We start from the raw sequence: 21,851 nt of genomic DNA on the forward strand, positions 1-21,851 counted from the left end.
CTAAGTCACACACCATCCCGACTTGGAAATATATCGCCATTCCTTCATCATTGCTGGGTCAAAATCCTGGAACCCCCTACCTAACAGCACTGTGGGAGAACCTTCACCACATGGACTGCAGCGGTCCAAGAAGATGGCTCACTACCACCTTCTCAAGGGCAATTAGGGATGGGCAATAAATGCTGGCCTTGCCAGCAACGCCCACATCCCATGAACGAATTTTAAAAAAAGAATGTGGCTTTGCCCCTCAAATCAGGGTTCCCACATAACCGCAGGATCTGCAGGTGCCTTAAGCTGGCGCTGCCTGTCTGAGATCAACTGACTCAAAAATGGAACTTGGAACCTTCCTGATCTATCTGGCTCAGTACTACAGTTGGCTGTGTATTTATTCACTGAGCTACCAGGTGCGCTCATGTTCTGATTTTTAAATTAATTTTATTTATGTTGGATTTCTGCACAGTATATTTTGGCAAATATGAATTTCAATAAATATCTCCTAGGAAAAGAAAGAAAAGCCACCCTTTGTTGAGATGCTGGATAAATGTCATCCTATCTATCCTCAATGTAGCACTGCTGCCATATTGGCTCCTGTGCCTGATAGATGAATAACTGGCCAAATTTTGTGTGTGTGTGTGTGTGTGTCTTCTCACGTGGCAGTCAGTGAAAGAAATAGTCATGACCATTTGAAATTACTTCACTTTATTTTCTCATTTTTAAGTAGTCATAATCAATAGACTGATCAGCTAGAACAAGCCAGCATTAAATATGCAAAAGAAATCCATTGTGTCTGTTTTTCAAACAAAGCTGATTAGCTACTTAGTTTGGATCAACCACTCTCACAGCACAGTTCTGGCTCCTGGCAGACTATTAATTTAGGAATGTTTGTTGCATACATGCTACAATTCAGTTAACTGGTGACCTGTCAGATTAAAGATTTCCTATGCTTTCAAACAGAAACTGAATAAAACTTGTTACTGTACATCATGAAGTGACATCCTTTTTAACATTTTTTCATTTGTAACAATTTATTCAAATATTTTGACAGACACTGCAGTCCAAGAAAAATCACTCGGTCCTTCCAGTGTAGCAACTCTTCCTGATCAGCAAGGATTGGCTCCCAAAACTGAATCTCAAGCCACTGTAGAATCTGGTACGATATCTTTCGGCGTGCATTGTAAATGTACTGCGTCACTAACAACTGAAATATAACATTGTAACCTTTGTTGTTTTAATGAGAATAATAAACATTTCAAAACTATATTAAATAAATACAATTGATCAGTGCTGTGAGAGTTTGGGACATATCTTGCATTGAAGCTTCAAAGTCTTGGGTGCCTCCTTTTAGTGCAAGCAGCAGCAAGAACTGGCCCGACTAGGGAAACGCAGCTGGGGCATAAGAAATGAAATTGATGACTAAACTAAAGATTTTGGTCTTACTGAGGTATTATTATTTGACACATTTATTCAGTTATGCAATGCATGTGCAGAAATAGGAACAGAAATATTTTAATTTGCTTAGTTATAGCCTATAGAATTGTTTCTGGATATAGTTTTTCCCATTGTCACAAAGTCACAAAATTAAAGAAAGCCTGAGAGTGATTTGACTTTGTTTTAGAAACATCTGCTGCTGTTGTTCTGAACCGTATGTTTGGCTTCTTGACTTGGTAGCCTTAAAACAATTGCACTGGAATAACATATAATTCCCTTCCTACTATTGAACTTTGGAATCAAACTTCAAAGACTGTCGAAGTCCTACATTTTGAGCATGTTCAGTATTAAACACTGTGTTGCGCAATTTGTGCAATTCTGTCATATTTCGGCAGTGTTTCACAATTGTACAAATAACAAGATAGTCTTTGTGCATACAACAGAATAATAGATAGTGTGTTATAAAGTTGTACCTTCTTGGGATTTAGCTGATGTCCTAAACCTTTGCTCTTACTCTTTATACATAATCCCATGAATTTTTTTTTATTATTCGTTCATGGGATGTGGGCGTCGCTGGCAGGGCCAGCGTTTATTGCCCAAACCTAATTGCCCTTGAGAAGGTGGTGGTGAGCCGCCTTTTTGAACAACTGAGTGGCTTGCTAGGCCATTTCACAGGGCGATTTAAAAATCAACCACATTGCTGTGGGTCTGGAGTCACATATAGGTCAGACCGGATAAGGACAGCAGGTTTCCTTCCCTAAAGGACATCAGTGAACCAGATGGGTTTTTACGACAATCCGGTAGTTTCACGGCCACTATTACTGATACTAGTATTTTTTTTTATTCCAGATTTTTATTTAATTGAATTTAAATTCCCCAGCTGCCATGGCAGGATTTGAACTCATGACTCCGGAATATTAGTCCAGGCCTCCTGGATTACTAGTCCAGTAACATAACCACTATACTACCGCACCCGATATCTCGAGGTAGTATTCGAACATCATAACTTTATCCAAGCCACATATCTAAATTCTATTTTGTCATTTTGAGTGGTGTGTATGTTCTTGTTTCCCTGCGTGTCTTGCTTTAGGGATTTATCTTTTCCAACAGTTGCAATGTTTTTGCCGTTCATGTTTGGATTTGTTACTCACAGTGAAGTGGTTATTTTTCCTTAACTTATAATGTTTGCCTTCCATTAAGTGAGTTGGGTCATTGGCGCAGTGCATGTCTGCCTAATAAGTTGTGCCATAGTGAAAGGAGGTGGGTTTTTCCTTGTATTTTTCCACGAGGTACCAAGCAGACACTGGTTAACCTCTGCTGGTCTGTTGACGAGTATAACACAGATGCTTCGGAAAAGGTGGTTTGCCTTAGTCAGAAAATGGTATGTGGGATTTAGTCACTACTAGTCAATCTTCCATGATGTTTCGAATGGGGTCATGACCAAGGGCGTTATTCAGGTCGAACAGGGTTAGAGAGCAGGGAGATAATTGAACCAATGCTAGGAATGGGAGAGGTGCCAGATAGCAGGGCAGAGAGGGTGGGAGAGAGTGAGGAGAGGGACTTCGGATGGGGTAAGAAGGAGGAGGAGGGTTGAGGAGAGGAAGGGAAAATTAAATTAACTGCAAATTAAAGTACACATGGTTTCTTCAAACTGGAAGTTAAATTCATTAAATATGCAAGCAAATATTTTCATAGCTGATTAGCATTTAAGAATTTCTTTTGAATATTTGTTAACTTTAGTGTGGGCATCTTATATTTGTGATTCTAGGCCTACCTCCACCACCCAAAGATGTACTAGAGGCCCTGCATCAAAGAATGGAGAAATACAAAACAGCAGCAGCTCAGGCTAAAGCTAACGGGAATGACCGTAAAGCAAGGATGCATGAGAGAATAGCAAAGGTACATAAATTCTGTTTCTTTTCTTGACCATTTTTCTCCCGTTCCCTTTTAAATGTGTTGGTTTCTTGCCACAGTACGGTTCCCCACGTGCCCTTGGTTATCTTGCCTAAAAACTTATTATTCATGTGTGAGACTTAGTGAGTGCGGGCAGGCTATTCAACTTTAGTGGTGATCATGAAACAGACACGCGCTCGTGCACACTTGGAGCCATTTATTTTTGGGAATCGCAGCTGAAGGGCAAAGGGTCACAGTGCAGGCCACCACCAAGGTTGAAAAGAGTAGGACAGAATAATTAGGTGATCCCGAGCTCCACATTAACACTCTGTAGAGTCTAAGAAAAAAGGAAGACTGAGGGAGGTTAGAAGTTGCAGTTTTGAAGATTTGGGAAAGAATGAGTTCTGAGATCATGTAATGAGTCTTGATTTCAATGTGGGGAAGAGGAAGCGAATGTAAGATAGTTGTTACAAATTTCAGGTTTACCTTCAATATGCTTACGGGTTCAGCAGCACTGATCACTCCCTATGTGGAACAGTGTCCCTTACATTCCATGCTGCCCAATGTGTAGTAATATGGTAGTGTAACACTTGGGGTGAAACAATGAGACCCTCTTTGTTATACAAACTGGATATCATGATCCTCGTACATACCCTCGCATTCGCTTCTCCAATCTTCTGAAAGGCTGAACTGATGAATACTCTGGCGAGATTAAGTCAATGTAAAGATAAGAAACTGGTTTATTTTATAGAATGCTTGTGAATGAACAGAGTAGCAATTCCAGACTGCTTTTCTAAAACTTTTATTACCACTTCCCGTAATATACAAAGTAACAAGGTACCCCCATGCTATGCTGGACAGCAGGCTAAACATTAACTTTTTTTTCCTTTCTGGTCAGTCCAAGTTGACATCTGACTACCTCCTATCTTAATTTTGTGCCGAGGCTTGAGCCTGCCGCTTGCAGCAACTTCTTTTGTTGCACAGGAAGTTGCAGGTGTGTCCTCCAATTCCTTCCCTGTCCAGTAATTGGCAAGTAGAACTGCCAATTAAATCAGCTAATGCCCCCACCGTACCCTGGTGGAGGTCGTGTCGGCTAACTTCTGATGTATGTGCATGAATTCGGTTCCTCCCAACATTTCAAGTGTGAATTCGTACCAGAGTTGCCTTAAAGAGGATATCGAAGCATCTATTGTTTTAGATTGTTAAGGATAACAGATTCAATGGTTGATTAATTAACTGTTGGTTAAATTCATTAATATACCAATTCCTTTCTTTGTCTTGGTGACACCAGTCTGTCTTCCTCTGTCGAGGTGACCTGGTGACCGAAAGGATCCTGGACCATTGAGGATTAACCCATAAAAATCCTGAACCTGAGTTCATATTGGAAACATATTATTAGCTTAAACCAAAAATCCCTGTTGGGTCAAATAGCCAGTGATCCCTCATCATGACACTAGTGTATGGAGCTTAAGAGGGACAAGAGAAGAAAGCTGAGAGGAGATTGGCGATAGTAGTATCAATAAAATAAAGACAAGAATGATTGTGATTGGGTAGAGAGAAATGGCTAGAGACCTTTCAACAACTTTTTCTTGTATCCTGTCCAAGAATGCAAGAGAGGCACTATAAAAGATTCCCAAGATGGGGAGTAGTTTTCGAGGCTTGGGCATCTTATACAAGAGTTGTTAAGGAGTAATGCACTATTTGAAGAAACCCTCAAGCTTCGTGGAGGCGGTTTTAGCACTGGAAATCTGGGAGTTCCACTTGACTTTTTTTCTTTTTTTCACGCACATGCTCGCATGTAAAGGCTAGTTTTACGTGAATTAGGTTATTTGGATATTGACCAATTGACAGCATACCTCATTCTGATGGAATGTGGAGATAGCTAATATCCACCTTTTTGTTAATATTGAAGCAATATCAAGATGCCATCAGAGCACACAAAGCTGGAAGGAAAGTGGATTTTGCAGATCTTCCAATACCCCCAGGCAAGTAATGATGCAAATATTTGTGTATTCAAAAAGAATCAGTGTTTGTACGTAGAGTCCCTACTGTTTTTAGTGGGTGTGTTCGTGTTAACATGATTTCCAGCTAGGACAATTTATGTGAATTTAGTTATGTTCAACATTTTTGTCTGCCCCAAACTATTGAATGTAACAAGATTCCACTGTACATTCAAATTCACTTTTATATTTCAAGGCAAGCTTGAGTGCTTCAATAAATTCCTTTCCACTTAAAGGGGATTAAGTATATAAGATGCTGCACCTTAACAAGGTGCTAACTACTCACTGAACACCTGTTTCTGCCCGAAATAGCCGGTGCACTTAAAGTGCTGTAAGTAGTGACTTTGCAATTGACAATAATGGTAATAGAAAATGGTATGTTTGCACTATTTGCCCGATTTAAATTTGGGTGGTTTAAATATTTGAAGCAGTAGAAGATACAGGCTATGGGGAAAGAGCAGATAAAGCAATAAACTTAACGAAAAGAACTTATATGCCAACCAAAAATGTAAAAGTGTAGATGCGATTTTTGTTTTGAGTGTTATTTGGCAAGCAGGGTGTGCACAGCAGTCACGTGGAATAGTTGGTATGGGGCTTGATTCATGTTGGTCCTAAGTTCTCAATGTAATGTGATTGGCGGGATGCCAGGGCGAAATACACACCCCAATAGGCAGCTCGCCGATCTGGAGGCGGGAAATTGAACGTGGTGGCTGAATGTGAGGGGCCCGCAGCAGCATAAAAAGGGAGGGGTATAAGAGTTGGAAATGAAAACATTTTAGATGCGCAGGCATCTTGTGTGCAGAACCTGCAGCAGAAAATACATTAAATATGGAAGCAATTAAGGCTCAATACCCACAAAAAACTGCCACAAAAATGTCTCCCAAACCTTCATCCAGCATTCCCTTACAGCAGCTGAGAATCTTTTTAATTTTTGCTGGAAATGGCTGCCTCCCAACTTGCCCACCAACCATGGGTGGTACGGGAGCAGGAGCTGGTGGTATTCAGACAGGCTGAGATGAAAATGGCGAAGGGGGTCCTAATTACATCATCTGACCCCGATTAACATATATGTATATGCATCCTGCCCCTTTCAGGCAGGAGCTCTAGTTGCCAACATCAAGTTCAGCCCAAAAATCGGAACTGACAGGAGCTCGTTGGTAAGTTGGTGCTTCGACCAGTTGTGCAATTTTGGTTCTGCTACTGCCCTGTTCTTAAGCAGAAACTGGGTGGTAGTGACATAAATATCGCCCTCAGTTCCTTTTTAAAGAAGCCATCCACACACATATTCATGTATCCCTTTCAGATAGAGGCACTGAGAAAGCTGCAAGGTCCTACAAGAGACCAGCATAAAATATAGCCCACTGTAAATCAGGCGAGCTAGCTTGCAGGATTTTGCATCCTGCATTTCTTCCAATAAGTTATGCACCGCAGCGGAGACTCTCAAAATCCAGGCTTATAGCTTTAATTCCAAATGCAGTGAGCAAAGATTTTAAGCATTGTTATAACCCATCTCGGGTGCAGGCAGACCTTATTCTGGACATTACCTGGCAACTCATCTTTGTCCTCGAGGATAGGAAGAATGCACACCCTATGAGCATAGGGTGTTTGAATTGAAAATTGAATTTCCTTCAATTGTAGCAGATGAAAAGAGAGAGAAATTAAAACAGTGCAACAGTTAAGTGAAAATGGCAAAGAAAATTATGTACCAAACTTTCTGCAACAAAAGCAAACCAAAAAGCCACTCCCAGTGCAGAAAAATGCTGCTTTGAGAAAAGCCAGGTAGTAAGTTACCAAGTGAACCCACGTAAAATCCACCTTCAGCAATAACGTGTTTCAGGAGCAAATCACAGAAAATGCAGAGAGGGAAATCCACCTTCATTTGCTTGATTTTCAAATCCTTGCATACTGGCAGTTCAAGCATCTTGGGCATGTAATGTAGCTTGCTTGGAAAATACTGGTTATTGTCCTCCCAGCACTCCTTTGGGGAGTAAACTCTCCCCAGAATTCCTTATCCCCCCCCCCCCCCCCCCAAACACCTTCACCATGCACATGTATACACCACTGGTGAATAGCAGTAGAAAATTTCCCCTAAAGTTGCGCTTGACCTCAATACGTGATGGTGCTGAAAAAGCTTTATTTGTTGATCAGCTTGATTCTGGTCAATAAAGAAAGAACTTGCATCATTCATGTAGAGTCTTTTCACAACCTCAGGACACCCCAAAGTGCTTCACTGCATTCACTCAGTGCTGCACTGAAGTGTCAGCCTAGATTATGTGCTCAAGTCTCGAGTGGGATTTGAACCCACATCTTTCTTACTCAGAAGCAAGAGTGCTACCATTGAGCCAAGGCTGACACCATAAAAGTGGAATTTGTCTTGCTTCTTTTATATGTAACAGGCGGCCGATGTGATAACACTGGTTTAGCACAACCGTCCAAGACAAATTTCACCCCAATTGACTTTATTTTTATAGCAACACAGCCATTGGTCACTGCCTGGTTAAACTTGCTATGAAACTATGATTATTTTTAAAACAATTGAGTAATTGGCCAATAAATTCATTAGACAACCTGTGTTGACAGAAGTTATAATTGTAACTTAAAATTAGGTTGTGCTGTTCTGCAGAGGGAGATCACCGACATAATTTCAAACACAGTTCACAGACTGGGCCAGGTTCATGGGTGGGGTGGTGGGAGGAGCCAAAGGAAGATTATGCATTTGTCACAGGAAGTGAACTGAAGATCTTCGGTTGAGTCAACCTGGCTGCTTTAACACTTCTTCAGCCAGAAGTGCCGAGTGGATGATCCATTTCGGCCACCTCCCGAGAGCCCCACCATCACAGAAGCCAGTCTTCAACCAATTCAGTTCACTCCACCTGATATCAAGAAACGGCTGAGTGCACTGGATACAGCAAAGGCTATGAGCCCCGACAATATCCCGGCTGAGGTGCTGAAGACCAGAACCAGCTTTGCCTCTAGCCAAGCTGTTCCAGTACAACTACAACACTGGCATCTACCCAACAATGTGGAAAATTGCCCTGGTATGTCCTGTCCACAAAGCAGGACAAATCCAATCCGGCCAATTACCGCCCCATCAGTCCACTCTCAATCATCAGCAAAGTGATGGAAGGTGTCGTCGACAGTGCTATCAAGCGGCACTTACTCACCAATACCTGCTCACCGGTGCTCAGTTTGGGTTCCGCCAGGACCACTCGGCTCCAGACCTCATTACAGCCTTGGTCCAAACATGGACAAAAGAGCTGAATTCCAGAGATGAGGTGAGAGTGACTGCTCTTGACATCAAGGCAGCATTTGAACAAGTGTGGCTCCAAGGATCCCTAGTAAAATTGAAGTCAGTGGGAATCAAGGAAAACTCTCCAGAGGCTGGAGTCATACCTAGCACAAAGGAAGATGGTAGTGGTTGTTGGAGGCCAATCATCTCAGCTCCAGGACATTGCTGCTGGAGTTCCTCAGGGCATTGTCCTAGGCCCAACCATTTTCTGCTGCTTCATCAATGACCTTCCCTCTATCATAAGGTCAGAAATGGGGATGTTCACTGATGATTGCAGAGTGATTAGTTCCATTCGCAACCCCTCAGATAATGAAGCAGTCCTTGCCCACATACAGCAAGACCTGGACAACATCCAGGCTTGGGCTGATAAGTGCAAGTAACATTCGCGCCAGACAAGTGCCAGGCAATGACCATCTCCAACAAGAGAGTCTAACCACCTCCCCCTGACATTCACCGGCATTACCATCGCCGAATCCCCCACCATCCACATCCTGGGGGTCACCATTGACCACAAACATAACTGGATCAGCCACATAATTACTGTGGCTAAAAGAGCAGGTCAGAAGCTGGGTATTCTGCGGCGAGTGACTCACCTCCTGACTTCCCAAAGCCTTTCCACCATTTACAAGGTATAAGTCAGGAGTGTGATGGAATACTCTCCACTTGCCTGGATGAGTGCAGCTCCAACAACACTCGAGAAGCTCGACACCATCCAGGACAAAGCAGCCCGCTTGTTTGGCACCCCATCCACCACCCTAAACATTCACTCCCTTCACCACCGGCGCACCGTGGCTGCAGTGTGTACTATCCACAGGATGCACGGCAGCAACTCGCCAAGGCTTCTTCGACACCCTTTGGCACCTCCCAAACCCGTGACCTCTACCACCTAGAAGGACAAGGGCAGCAGACACATGGGAACAACACCACCTGCACGTTCCCCTCCAAGTCACACACCATCCCGACTTGGAAATATATCGCCGTTCCTTCGTCGTCGCTGGGTCAAAATCCTGGAACTCCGTACCTAACAGCATTGTGGGAGAACCTTCACCACATGGACTGCTGCGGTTCAAGAAGGCAGCTCACCACCACCTTCTCAAGGGCAATTAGGGATGGGCAATAAATGCTAGCCTTGCCAGCGACACCAACATCCCATGAACAAATTAAAAAAAAGTAGTGGTTAGGAATGGCATGAAAGCGATGTGCAGTGAAATTATTATCAGTAACCACCAGATGAGTTTCTAAATGGTTAATCATTGTTGTCTTAAGATTAATACTTTGGCTTTCTGTAGGATTCCCACCCATACCAGGAGTGGAAGGAACACCTGGAGACCATGGTATTGCTGGAATGCTTGAAGCTGCATCCAGACTAGCTGCTGCAGAGGTGGAGGAGGTGGTGGAGGAGGATGATGAGGTACTGCATGCAATCAAATCTACTGAACAAATTGCTTTTTCTGTCTCCATTTTCTCCTTTCTCACAGGAAGGTGCGGTCTTATGTTTGGGATCGGGCACTATGAATGCCAGCTGCCCTCCAGTACTTTGCCGAAGTGGCTGCTGTTTATATGTAAGCCAAGATATTTCACTCAGAGGGCTGGGGAGGTATCACAGCTGGGCCTGCTCCTGATCTCACAGACGCACGCACATGCAGTCTGTGGCGTTACGCCAGGGGAGAATTGGATCAAGGCAGAACATGGGGGGAGGATGAGAGGAGGGTGGGAGAAAATACCTTGTGGGTGGTTGGAAAGGTATCTCAACACAAAGGAGTGTGAGGGTAACTATCTCACTGGAGGGTGAGGCACCTCCAATGTTGCTAACATTGAAGAGGTTCTGATATTTGATAAACTATATAGGTCCTGATTTTCTGACTTTTTATAGGCCCTGAATTGTCAAACATTGAGATTCTGTTATTTCAATTTTGAAAAGACCTCAATTTAAACAAACATGGAGAGCTGCCTACCAGTACTGGTAAGATTTCTCCATCACAACACCACCTACAGGAAAAGTTTGATGTGGTAGTTGTAGGTGATTCAATAATTAGGAGGACAGATAGAAAGGTTATGTTGTGATCATTTATCTCTAGATCTTTTTCCACAGTTACTTCTCTTATTTGTTCCAGTTAATTTCCCATTACTAGGTCTAGCGGTGCTTTCCACCCTTGTTGGGCTTCTTACATATTGGGTCAGAAAGGAGTCTTGTACACAGTGTAAAAACTCCATCCCTTTCACTCCCTCCCTGCCAGTTTATTTTGCGATATTTGAAATCCCCCATGATTATGATTCTTTGTTATTTACTCATTTTGCATATTTGCCTACATATTTCTCCCTCCAATTCCTTTCCACTATTCTTTTGATCTGAAGTATACCCCTAATAGTGTAACCAATCCCTTTCTGTCCTTTATCTGAATCAGTATGGATCCTGTTTCTGTCTCTTAGATATGTCCTTTCTGTTGCCATTATGTTGTTTCTGATTAACACAGCTACCCCATCACCCCTTCTTCCACCACCCTTTTCTACCTTCCCTATCATTTCTACATACATTGTAGCCTGCAATATTTAACTACCACTCCTGTCCATGTTTCCTTTATCCCTATTACATCTATTTCTTCACTTTTAATTATTGCCTCCAATTTCCCCTTTTTCTTGCTGATGCTCTGTACATTGCTATACAGATAATTTAATATGCTTTTATTTTTCATCACTCCTAATTTATTTTGTCAGGTATTTTATTATTACTTCCTATAACCTTTTCTGTTATAAGTATGAGTAAGCATCCATCTCCTAGAGTTTCAATCAAAACTGCTCAGAATATTTATTAATAATGGACAGTTATTTAGCTTTGCATTTGTAATCCACTTTTTCCACTCTGCCGCTCTGCAACTGGAATTATACTTTCCAATCGTCAATCTGTCCATCCATGACACCTCAATATCTTCAAACTTTTTACAGCAGTTTCTTTCTTAAAAGACTCTGTTTATTTTCCTGTTTGCATCATTAAATCATGCTACTTTAAACCTCTTGTTTGGATTTTCATCATCCATTAGGCATGAAGTGACTTCCTTTGATTAACTTCCGTGCTTCTTTTTAAAACCGGATGTGGTGGGAGCCATTTTTTTTTGCATCTTTGAATACTTGGTCTTTGAGCATAAATTTGCTCATTAGTATCAGGAGCATGTGGAAAAGGTCCAGAGGTAGGCTACTTGATTGGTACCTAATTTAGGGGCCCTTAGTTATTAGGATAGTCTTAGGCTCTGGGGCTCTTTAATCTAGAAAAGCATAGATTTTGAGGGGATATGGTTTAGGTCTTTACAGTAAAAGGATTAGATTCAGTTCAAGTGGATGGGTTATTTGAGCTAGATATGCAAGAGAGGACTAGCAGGTATGAGTTACAAAAACAGTATTAAGTTAGATAACAGGGAGTATTTCTTTTCAGACTTTTTAACCTCTAGAATAGGTTGCCAATATGCATAGTGAGTGTGGATTTGGTGCAGACTTTCTAAAGGGAGCTGGACAAGTTCTTGTAAATGGAAGATTTTTTGATTTATAGAAAGTACTAGTCCCAGTGAACCATCACCAGCAGTCTCCTGGAGCTTTCTTAATTAACTTAAGGGATTAGAAAGGAATTTCCCAGAGTTTGTTTCCCCTATATTGGTCCAAGATTTTTTTTTGTGTCTCCCATGATAATGCATGATATGGGGGGAGGAGTTGATGGTGTGTGTTGAGTGCACCTTGTCAGGATGGGATGGGGTTGATGACCCATTTTGCTGTCCTTTTTCATGTGTTCGTATCAGAAAAACTGAAAATTATCCTTGCACCCTATTGTTAACGAAGTGTAGTCTGTTAACTTTATCTTGGGCTGGAATTTGCTGAAACAGGGCATCTCACAACATGCACCCTTCACCTCAAACATTTTTTGCCCTGTAAGTTGCTGGAAGTGCAGCAAGGCATCTGGGACCTTGGTAAACAAGGGCACCAGCAGTGTATCTCCTTAACCAATGAGATTTAGGGATTGAGAAATAAACGGAGGAAGGGCTGAGAAGGAGGATGAATTAGAGTGGGTGAATTCAATGTCAATTCAGGTACAGAAAGGGGTTGTATTCTCTAGAGTTTAGAAAGTTAAGGGGTGATCTGATCGAAGTTTATAAGATATTAAGGGGAACAGATAGGGTGGATAGAGAGAAACTATTTCCGCTGGTTGGGGATTCTAGGAGTAGGGGGCACAGTCTAAAAATTAGAGCCAGACCTTTCAGGAGTGAGATTAGAAAACATTTCTACACACAAAGGGTGGTAGAAGTTTGGAACTCTCTTCCGCAAACGGCAATTGATACTAGCTCAATTGCTAAATTTAAATGTGAGATAGATAGCTTTTTGGCAACCAAAGGTATTAAGGGATATGGGCCCAAGGCAGGTATATGGAGTTAGATCACAGATCAGCTATGATCTTATCAAATGGCGAAGCAGGCACGAGGGGCTGAATGGCCTACTCCTGTTCCTATGTTCCTACGAAAGATAAATGAAGAGAGAGAAAGAAAGATTGGATTAAGAGAGACAAAGGAAAAGTAAGAAAAAACATTTAAAATTGTCATTCTTAAAACCTCCAACAATTCACTACCTAAAGGAATGAGACTCCACATTCTCAATTGTTCACTATCTGGCCAGAGGGGTTGATCGGCAGTCATTAACAATTATCACATCGTTAAAAGGGTACGTCTACTATTAATTACTAGACTTAAACTTTCTGTGGCGAGTTTAATGAGCAATTAATGTGTAAATGCAGCAACTTCATGAAACTCATGGGGAGGTTAAGGGCGAGATGCCGTTTTCATGAAGCTAACGCCAGAGCGGCGCAAATCATCCAGCAACTTGTGACAATTCGCAATTTGCGATGGTATCTCTTCCTTGCCACAAGTTGCTGACCGATTTGCACATTGATAACAACATGTGTCGTTCACATGCCATAATTATTTCATTAAATTCTGACCCATTGCCTCTAAACTGTTTTAAATTGTTAAATTTAATGAAATTAATCCCCCTACCCTGAGAAACTACTCTTCCGTTCAGAAATTGGGTGCATTATGGCATAGATATTCTGTGCTACGGAATAGTAGGATACAGGCATTCTCCTGCAGTTTCCCCATGTGATAAGATGCCAATCTTAAGTGAGCAGTCTTAATAGGTGTTGAGCAGAATCAAGTTGTTCCTCCTGAAGGAGACTAAACTAGAGTATTTCAGCTGTTATGTACCTAATAGTCACAGGTTCAAGAGTGGCTCAGACCTGAGAATTGTTGCTGTATATTAGGATTTGGAGGTTGAAGGCAAGATAGTTTGCAGAACAGGAGAGGAAGAAAGGTTTGCATTTTGATGACCTAGTCAATTGGATTTATCATACCAAAAGCCATTTCATGTTTGACATACTAAGGTAGAACATGGACTATTCTGGATTCAAAGTTTTTTTGATTCTGTACTACTCTACTTCAACATTTCAATTAAGATATAATTGCATGTTCTGAATATTGAGCATACACCATACTCTACCACACATAACTTCTGCAGATTACACTGTTAGTGCAAAGAAGTGTGTATTTTTTAATGGTTAGTAGTAACGAGCCATTTTGGCATGCTGCAGCTTTACACTGAATTCACAAAAGGAACATCTGTTCTGTAATAAATCTGAACTCTTGCTTATACTCCAGTGTGCTTTGTCTTAGAGTGGTGCTCTTGCACCAGCTACAGAGCCTCCAGTTGCAAAGAAACCGGCAAAACTTCCAGACCATGCAGTACAAACAGCCGGGCCAGCGCTGACCGTACCAGCTGCATCAGAGGAAAGAAGATCCCCAAATCCAGTAAAGAAGCCAACACCAAATGATCACCTGAATCAGCTCAGTTCAATCGGTATATTTTCTTTTTAATCACTGCAGCATCATAATTTCTCGGCTCACATTGTTTCATAAGTAGGCTTGTGACAAAATAAACAGGCATTCTTTTATTTGTATGAAAAGGCTAAACGCCAAGTGATCATTGGAATAACATTGCTACCAATCAGAGATACATGTTCAAGGAGGTACTTGATCTTCACTCAATTCTATCCTGCATGTCATGTGAGATCAAGATCTTAGCTGAGTAAGGAACTGCAACTCTACTCTGTGCCACTGAGAGCTAGTTTAATGGGTTTTCAAAAAAACCTGCATGAATAGTGAATAAACTTTTAAATGATTGGTTGGTGTTTGAATGGAAAATGCAGATTCCAGTTTTACTTTTCTCTAAGAACTACATTCATAGTTATTTTAAGTTTTTGAGATCAGTAAGAGAGTTCTTAGCTCTACCATATTTCACCTGATCACTGCTTGTGTTTCTCTGTAGCTCAGCAACAACTGGAATTTCTTGAGAATAGGAAGAAGCAGTATATGAAAGCTGCTGTGCAAGCAAAACAAAAGAAGAACCTGGAACAAGCAAAACATTTCCTTCGAACCGCCAAGGGCTTTGATCCAATGATTGTGGCTGTCCAAAGTGGGAAACCAATTGATATTTCCAAGGTTTGGATAACTTTTTTCATAAAGCTATTGTCCTTTCTAACGCTGTCATAACGGTAAAGGGCAAGATTTGGATTTCAACCCTGTCCCTGCCCCTTGACTGCCTTTAGCCATTTAGGTCCCATTGTGTGGAATTACCTCCCTAATCTGCTTCATCTCTTTACTTCCCTTTCCACCTCCTAAGACCCTTCTTAAAACCCATTTCTTTGACCAAGCTTTTAGTCACCCCTCCTAATCTCTCCTCCTTTGGCTCGGCATCTTTTTTACTTCCATCTCTGTGAAGCACCGTAGGACATTTTGCTACATTAAAGGTAAGTTATTGTTGTAGCACAGGAATCAATGATGGGCCCATTGCTTTTTACAGTACGTGTACATGATTTGGAGCTGAGGACAGAAATAACACTGTCTTAAGTTTGCAGATAATACCAAATGGAAGAGAGGAGATCTAGTAATCGGGATAGGTTAGGAAGTGGGCTAATGAGTGGCAAATGTGGTTAAATGCAAGGTAATGAGACTAGGGAAGGGAAATCAACAATGGGACTATAAATTAAATGGCTCAGGACTCTCGGATACAACACAGGAGAGGAATCAAAGGCTATCGGTAGATAGCTCACTAAATCCAACAGTGCAGTGTGCCGCAACAGTAAGGAAAGATAACCAGATCTATGCATGTATAGTCAGTGGGATAGAGCACAAACACCAGCAGCTAATGATGATTCTGTACAAGGCATAAGTATGGCCATGCCCAGACTACAGTGTACTGCTTTGATTGCTATACTATAACAAAGCTATCCACACACTGGAGGCAGTGTTGAAAAGGACAACTAATCTGCTATTTAGCTTTGTGTCATCTGAACTAAGAGGAGAGGTTGAAGAGTCTGGAATTGTTTAGTCTGGGAAGATATTATTAAAGTATTCAGGACCCTTAAGGGAATAGACAAATTCAACCCCAATAATATGTTCAAGATTCGTAAAATGTATTCTCAAGCTTAGAAGAGAGAAGACACACCAACAGTTTAGATTTAATTATTTTATGCAGAGGGCAGTGAATGTCTGGAACACACTGCCCCAGGGTTCCATCCTTGGTCGCCTCCTATTCATCATCCACGTGTTAGTACTTGGCAATGTCATCTGCACACTTACACTAATGTCACTAACTCTGCCTCTCTGCTGCCAGCATTTTCTCCAGGACTATTGCTGGGATATTGTTTTGCCCATCTGACATCATTCTGGATAAGAACATAAGAAATAGGAGCAGGAGTAGGCCAATCGGCCCTTCGAGCCTGCTCCGCCATTTAATAAGATCATGGCTGATCTGATCCTAACCTCAAATCTAAATTCATGTCCACTTTCCTGTCCGCTCCCCGTAACCCCTAATTCCCTTTACTTCTAGGAAACTGTCTATTTCTGCTTTGAATTTATTCAATGGATGAGTCACAACTTCTTGCAGCTCAACATTGGCACAACTAAAGTTATCCTGTTGGGTCTTGCCAGCACCTATGTGTCCCTAACACTGACTTTATCAACCTTACTGGCTGGTGGGCCAACATTGGTGTTCTTTTTGACCTTGAGTTGAGGCTTTTAACCCATGTCAATCGCCAAGACCAATTCTCCCACCTCCAAATATTACTTGCTTACATCCTGACCTCACCCCCCTCTGCTAAAACCCACATCTGAGCCTCATCACCTCAAGGATCAATTTTCTCAAATGGTTTCCTGACCTCCACCCCACAAATTCAGCTAATCCAGGCTGCTGTGTCTCAAGACCCCTCCTGCACAAAGTCCCACATGTCCATAATCTTAGCCTCATCCAGCTCCACTGGCTACCTGTGCCTCAGCAAATTGATTTCAAGATCCTGAACTTTGTTTTCATATCCCTTCATGATGTTGCCCCCCTTTATCTGCGTAATATGCTCCAGCCATACGGCACAGCTATCATGTATGGCCGACTTCAGATTATTACTTGTTCCCCATCATCTCTATTTTACTAAACTGGCTGATCTTTGAGCCATTATTTCCCTGCCCTCTGAAACTCTTTTGTAAAACCAATCTCCCTGGCTTTGAAAGTCTCCTTAAAAATCTGTTTATTCAACTGCAACATCAGTTTCTCTTTTGCTTTCTGCTCAGTGTCAACATCTCTCCCATGTAAAGTACTGTTAAGACTTTTACATAAGCACTATATGAATGTGTGTTGCTGTAGTGGTAGTATTGCAAGAGATGGAACAAAAAAGGAAAGAAAATAATCACAGAAAGTGGCAAGACCTTGTAAAATGACTACACCATCACTTGGGCTACTCCCAATTAATTTTAATGTTACCGTTTAGTGTGTTTTTTATATAATAAATCTAAGTATATTTTCTTTACAGGATACATGTGCTCAAAGTTCTTTTTTGTAGTATATGGTTATTCTCTTTGCAGGTTCCTTCTCCCCTTGAGGATGAAGATGATGATGACTTTATAATGGTGCATCACAAAGATATACAGATTTCACCAAAGATGGATGAAGTGTACACACATCTTATGAAGCTTCTGAAGGAACAATATGAGGTATATGATGAGCCATACTCTGTATTGCATACATGATTGCCTAACCCACTGGTAAAAGTTAACTGTTTAAAATAGGTCATATTTGTGATCCTGGTAATGTAGCATATCATTCAGTAGATGCACAGGTTGAATTACAAAATATTTACAATACATGTTGTCAATGGGAGAAAGACAATTTACAAAATGGGAGCAGAAGGAAGAGAAATAAGGAAGAATATAATTTGTAATTATTTGCAAAATGTCAACTTTATTTCAAAAACAAATGCACCGCCATTTGGTTGAGAGGAAAAATTCTACTAGCTGTAATACTAGAAGTCCATTGTTAAACTTATTTTAGTCCTTAAAAGGCCTTTTTTGCTCCCCTGATCACCTTGTGGATAAAGCCATGTCTGTGCTGAGTTAGCTAACCATACCCAGGATACAGTAAGGATCAATCACCTGAGCCCATGCACCCCTGGCTAGGAAGGGGAGAAAACTTCGGCCAGTAATACTGCCCCCGATAACTAACTATGTAGTGACTCCTGGTGGAAAGTGCATGTTTGTGCATTGGGTGAACACTGGATAAGGCTCTGCCCAATTCCTTCCATGGTTGAATAACCTGCCAAAACTCGCTGTTTTGGTTCACATGTGAAGAGTGGCTACTGGGCCAAGATATTGGAGGATTACTAATACCAGTGGAGCTGTATCCTAGCAGGAATCAGTGCCTTCATAACAGGGGAGAACACTGTCTAGATAAGCCTTCTACATCGAATATCTTACGAAAGATATTTTCATGCCTTTCCCATTCATATTGGATTTTTAAATCTCTTTTCTTTTAAATCTAGAAATGTATGTCCTATTCCAAGCAATTTACACACCTTGGTAATGTGGCAGAGACTACAAAGTAAGTGCAAATGGTGTTCTTAATCCATTTAGAGCATGTAATTATAATAGAAATCATAACTTGCAACCAAACAAATCAGAGAAGTAGTAATGATAAAGTAATACTTTCTACACACAGAAAAATAGAAGTTATGTCTAAGAATATGATTAAAACTTAAGTATATATACAGATAGGTGTTGCAGTATCCTTGCATCAGAGCATGTTTTTATTATTTTGACACCAGTAATTTTTAAAGCTTTCACCTCTAGTTACAGTATATGTGAAAATGTACATTACTGATTTTGTAGATTTGAAAAGATGGCCGCTGATTGTAAAAAAAATATTGAAATCCTTAAACTGGGGCAAGCTCAAGGTTTGGATCCACCAAAGTACCATTTTGAGGAGAGGACCTTTCAAACAGTCCGGTATTTATTTTTGCTTATAATTATTGTAATTGCAGCATCTTCCAGTTTTAAAAAGTAAATTTGTTACTTGAATGGAGAGAGAGATTCTTGAAATTGAGAATAACTTCCCCGATGTTGAATATGATCTATTTTGGGCTGGATTGTAAAGGCAACACTACTTTTCCCAATAACTGGAAGCATGTTGTTGGTTTTGCATTCTGGACTAATAAATTTGAAAGCTTTCCCACGGCAATAACTGAGGTTACCTCTCTGTAACCTTTAAAAATCTTAGAACATGGTGAGATGTGCCATTTGAACAAAAGAAGTTGGCAACACAAATAGTAGTAGCCTTCTGCTTGTTACCAAATCAGTCAATCATTACCAACATAATCTTTATCAACAAAACAAATAACTCCCAGCCTTACAACATCCAGTACTGAGAAGGACAAAAGCAGCAAGCGCCCCTCCAAAACACACACCATCCTGATTTGGACAAATAGTGCGATCCTTCGTCGTTGCAAGGTTGAAATCCTGAAATTCCCTACCTAACAACAATGCTGTGGGAGAACTGCAGCAATTTAAGAGGACCCACCATGTCAGGGCAACTAAGGGCAGTAATAAATGCAGTCTTGCCAACGTTATACACATCATGAGAACAAATTTTAGAAAAATTTGCATTCCTTCATCTTATCCATTATATTATCATCGGTGAGTGTGACTCTAGGATGCCCAAGTAGGTAGTTGATGGGGTGTCGTCTTGATGGACCATCATCTGAACTGTTCAGAGTTATGCCCAGTTGCAGCTCTGTCATTTTTGAAAACATACAAAATGGTTCAATGTGAAGCAATTAAAAGATGTTGCCCTACAACAAAAATGTAGTACTTACTGTTCATTTGTGAGGAGGGGAGTAAACTAGAAGGGAAAAAGAAAATAGCACTTTGTTCAGGATTACTTAATAGCACTTTATTTTGATTCTGAATAAATTTGACAGACTAAACAAAAGGTATTTTCCATCCCCCCCGCCCCCCCCTCTTAAATGTTCCCTCCGAAGGTACTGATTTGTGCTGGGATTTTGGTTTCACAGGTACCAAGCCACACTTGGGTACCTTCACATATGAGCTTAGTGAGTATCATCATATTGAATCTTTCTTGTAGGTTGACACCTTTTAGGATTGATGCCATGAAAGTTCAAAATAGTTAATTTTGAGAGAAAAATTTAAGTTGGTATTCAGTCTATTCTACTTGTGTACTATCTCCTAACAGTGAGTAACCTTTCAAAAGCCAAAATTGCCCTAATCCTTTCTATGGGTGCCTATTTCACTAAGTTTTTCATTGTATGGTTTGTGATTTATGCGACAGTTCCTACCATTCAAAAGCTACTAGCCAGACCAAAATATTCTGCTTTATTCTGTAGGATATTTTCAGACATCAGCAGTACTGAAATGCTTCTCATCATTGTAAAAGGAATAAATCTCCCTGCTCCTTCAGGTAAGACAAAATGGGACTCCATGCAACAGTAGCATAGTGCAAGAGTGGTTACACTGATAAGCTCATAGGCTCCAGTAACAAAAAAAAATATTGGCATATGAGCTAGGTGACACATTTGCTTAGAACATTATCTTTTCTAACAAGTGTTTAATTGCAGCCTAGACTAATAAAATGGAAATCATCTGTTCCTACTGTTGGGAAGGGTCTAATTGAAATGGATTTGGATGGTATGAATTTGCAGTACAAAGCTGTCAGTAATTGGCTACAAATTAGCATTTCTACTCGGAAAAGCCACTAGGATGGATGGCTGGTATTAGAAATGAAATGTTACCTTGGTGTAATATGGATTGTCCTTCTATAATTAAGGATGAAGCCACATTGGGATTTGTCATTCCTGTGTTGTACCGGACATAGACATGCTTGATGCTGAAACTGAATTCAAATAAGAAGCAAAATATTCCATTCCTCAGCATTGACCTTGTTTATTTTTATGAGCACACCAAAAATAAAAACATCATAAAGTAACTCCTCCTCTGAAGATTTGTTTAGTAAAGGTATTGTGCAACTGAACTGTATAGAGCAGAAGATCCCATTTTCAGTCTCTTGTCTGTGCTGAGTAAACTGATTTCAGCTACAGGAGTAGTAGGTGCAACAATTGGCCTCAGTACCTCTGATCTTGGGAAGGGAAAATGCAGGATTCCCAATTGTGTTTGCTGTCCAGTGGCTTCTTACAGCATGCATATGTGGACATCAGGTGAGTACAGGATGGTGCTTGGCTGCTGTGCCTTTGTCCCCAAGTCAAATAATCTGCTGGCACTTGCTGTCTATGTCCACTCATGAAGAATGAGCACTTGGCAATGTGCGAGAGAAAAGCTGGCACCCAAGGAATTGTACTCCTTTGTGAGTCAGCACCTTCAGGAGAGCTGTAGGACAGGACGACATAATTACAATTATATAAAAAGTCAAAGATTAAAATATTATGCTGTATCATTTGGGCCCTGTGCAGCTGTAATCCACACTTTGAGATGTGTTCACCTCAAGATAAATAGTTTTACCCCCAACTGTTTATGGGGATGACACTTAAACATTTTATCCTAAGGAGAAGATAAAAGTAATCTACTGTGGAAAATTCTACAAAAGTATTTGTGCATAATTGTGGGAGCAGCTATGGGGGTGGTCGGTACTGTACTTGTAAAACAAAATTAATGCATTTTCCTTATTTGAATAAATTATATAAAATAAGTTTGAAACTCTAGACTGTCCCTAGTAAATGACCACCTTTGGTCTTTGGGAGCTCTCGACAGCCAGATCAAATTACATTGCCTTGCTACTCTTTGATTGTTATGAAGAAATTTTTGCTCATTTTTATTGCTTTGATTTTAATGTTAGCTTGTCACTACAACTGAAATAAAATT

The 21,851-nt window shown here is 40.8% G+C and overlaps 1 protein-coding gene across 6 annotated transcripts in view; it reads left to right on the forward strand.

Moving 5' to 3' along the window:
- cc2d1b (coiled-coil and C2 domain containing 1B) overlaps positions 1–21,851 on the forward strand; it is a 62,131-nt gene that overhangs the window by 20,760 nt on the left and 19,520 nt on the right. For all 6 annotated transcript variants that reach the window (XM_067990212.1, XM_067990213.1, XM_067990208.1 and 3 more), the window contains 10 exons: positions 1,046–1,150; positions 3,197–3,327; positions 5,234–5,306; positions 9,900–10,021; positions 14,313–14,496; positions 14,965–15,137; positions 17,553–17,681; positions 18,506–18,564; positions 18,852–18,968; positions 20,363–20,436. In XM_067990212.1, the coding sequence (XP_067846313.1) occupies positions 1,046–1,150; positions 3,197–3,327; positions 5,234–5,306; positions 9,900–10,021; positions 14,313–14,496; positions 14,965–15,137; positions 17,553–17,681; positions 18,506–18,564; positions 18,852–18,968; positions 20,363–20,436 (1,167 nt within the window). The remainder of the gene's footprint in view (positions 1–1,045; positions 1,151–3,196; positions 3,328–5,233; positions 5,307–9,899; positions 10,022–14,312; positions 14,497–14,964; positions 15,138–17,552; positions 17,682–18,505; positions 18,565–18,851; positions 18,969–20,362; positions 20,437–21,851) is intronic.

The sequence above is a fragment of the Heptranchias perlo genome, chromosome 9, assembly GCF_035084215.1.
Source record: "Heptranchias perlo isolate sHepPer1 chromosome 9, sHepPer1.hap1, whole genome shotgun sequence".
NCBI lineage: Eukaryota > Metazoa > Chordata > Chondrichthyes > Hexanchiformes > Hexanchidae > Heptranchias > Heptranchias perlo.